The sequence below is a fragment of the Aplysia californica genome, unplaced genomic scaffold, assembly GCF_000002075.1.
Source record: "Aplysia californica isolate F4 #8 unplaced genomic scaffold, AplCal3.0 scaffold00855, whole genome shotgun sequence".
Taxonomy (NCBI): domain Eukaryota; kingdom Metazoa; phylum Mollusca; class Gastropoda; order Aplysiida; family Aplysiidae; genus Aplysia; species Aplysia californica.
Window position 1 is genome coordinate 187,199 of NW_004798125.1, and position 2,221 is coordinate 189,419.

The 2,221-nt window shown below is 45.4% G+C and overlaps 1 protein-coding gene across 1 annotated transcript in view; it reads right to left on the minus strand.

Moving 5' to 3' along the window:
• LOC101854607 overlaps positions 1–2,221 on the minus strand; it is a gene marked incomplete at its 5' end in the record, with an annotated part of 37,397 nt that overhangs the window by 16,307 nt on the left and 18,869 nt on the right. The window contains 1 exon segment of the mRNA XM_005110126.2: positions 13–499. Within this exon segment, the coding sequence (XP_005110183.1) occupies positions 13–390 (378 nt within the window).

The window sequence follows — 2,221 nt, forward strand, 5'->3', positions numbered from 1 at the left end:
CAACCACCTTACCTGATGGGTTCCGTTCTCCACATGCACCCAGTCCCTGGGCTGGGGCGGACACTTGACCGGCTTAAACTCCTTCCAGAACTTCATCATGACGGGATCCTGCACCTCTAACCGCGGCAGCATACACGTCTGGCCCACCTTCCAGCCGCCCACGTCACGCAGCGTGGTTGCCACCTCCGACGTGGCGTTGTCACGGTAGACAGGCTGCACCACGTGCCTGGCGTGGCCTCCCCCTCCCCCTCCCCCGCCCCCTCCCGTCCCGGAAGAGAGTGTGTGCCCGCCCAGACGGTAGTTGGCCCACATCAGGCCCACCAGCAGCACTGTCAGAAGGATGAAGGTCTTCGGCGTAAAGTTACGCCGCACGATACGAAACAGCAGCATGATGTGGGCGTGGGGCGGGTGTCTTGTCAGTGGGTGGTGGGCGGCTGGAGGCTGTCACTGACTGGAGCAGCTCTGGAGGCGATGAATAGTATCCACAGGGTTCTGCGATCTGAGGAGATTTTTAGTTTTGTTAAAATTTTTACGCTCTTGAAGCACATATAATAATTGCATAATATAAATGTCAAAGATTAGAGGTGTTCCGAGAGACAAACATACATACACAGAAGAGGAGGGGAGATAAAGATGATAGATGTTTGAGGGAAATAAGGAGCAAACCACACCATAGCACCCACCAACAACCCGTGGTAAAATTTTGACAGCACTTGCAACACAGAAAGGTCATATCATGAGTGCATAATATGCAAAGCAAAGAAGGCGGAGAGATAAGGACGGTCGTTGTTTGAAAGGAAAGAAGGGCAAACCCCACTGGAGCGCCCGCCAACCACCATTTTGAGAAGAGGAAAGATATCAGAAATGTATAAAGAATTCTTTTTAAAAATCGGCCTTTTAGGACTGAGGGGGAAATACAAGTAAACGAACAACTACAAAACCCCAAAAACAATCAAAAGAAAAAGCCAACCTAAAAAACGAAAACAAACCCAGGATAGATAACAAACAGAAACAGTAGAGGGAATGTAAGATAAGGTAAACGTCCATGGCACCCTCAAACAAACTGCAAGAGAAGAAAGAGTCCAACTAATGAAATTAATAAACAACGCAAAATAAGAATAAAATAAAATAATATTATCACTTTTATTGATCCAGACGGGGGAGAAACTATAGCCACAGCAACATGCACAAAAGATGACGTAAAAGATGGAGAGATTGCATCCGCGTTATGCAATACACAATACAACCGCTTGCGGGTAATAACGTCATAACTATAATAGTCATTAATTAATGGCCTTCGTCATGTTGTGCTCATGATTTTCCTTTTTTCAGTTGTAGGAATGAACACCATTCACCACAATCAGACAGCCACTGGAACAATCAGTGTATGGATACCTTGCGGGCTTTGGTGCTGGGGGGAACTGAGCACTTATGAACCTGTCCGGTGCGCAATGACGTTGTTGCCCAGGACAGGTAATTCAGATAATACACGGCAACATAATAAAATTTGTTTCATTCCGTCATGTCAATATAGCACGGTTTTGTTTCTAGTTTTAGTTTAATTTCATGAAGAGTTTTTACGGAGCTTGTAATGCAAATGGGTCACAAAAGTGCCGAAGATTAGATGTAATATTAGAGAGTAACAAACAAAGAAAAGGAGGACGAGAGATGTGGACGATATAGGACTGATAAGAAAGAAGGAGTAAACCACAGCAGAGCACCCACCAATAACCCATGAAACTACAGTCACAAAGATGATATAAAATATTGAGAGATTAGTTAGTTTTAGTAAGGGCTTTACGACTCATGCAACACAATATGGTCATATAAGTGCCGGAGAGAATACGTGTTTTACAAGAGAAAATAACATACGCAGAAAAGGAGCTGGAGAGACTGATGTGGTCTATGGATGTTTGGTAGGAAAGGAGGAGCAAACCACACCAGAGCACCCGCCAACCACCCACGAAACTGCCTGTCACAACGACATGCAGAAAAGAAGAAATCAACAATTGAGAGATTGCACCGCGTCATGTGTTGTATTGATCAGTCTCCTGTCGACGCGAATATTCTGAGGCAAGACGAGGACTAGGACAGGAGTCTCACGACTTGCATAAGGACACGTCCACACACCGAATGTGTGAGGGAGGACTATTTTGAGGTTGCTTTTTTGGTGTACGTGTGTGTGTGTGTGTGGTGTGTGTGTGTGTGTGTGTGTGTGTGT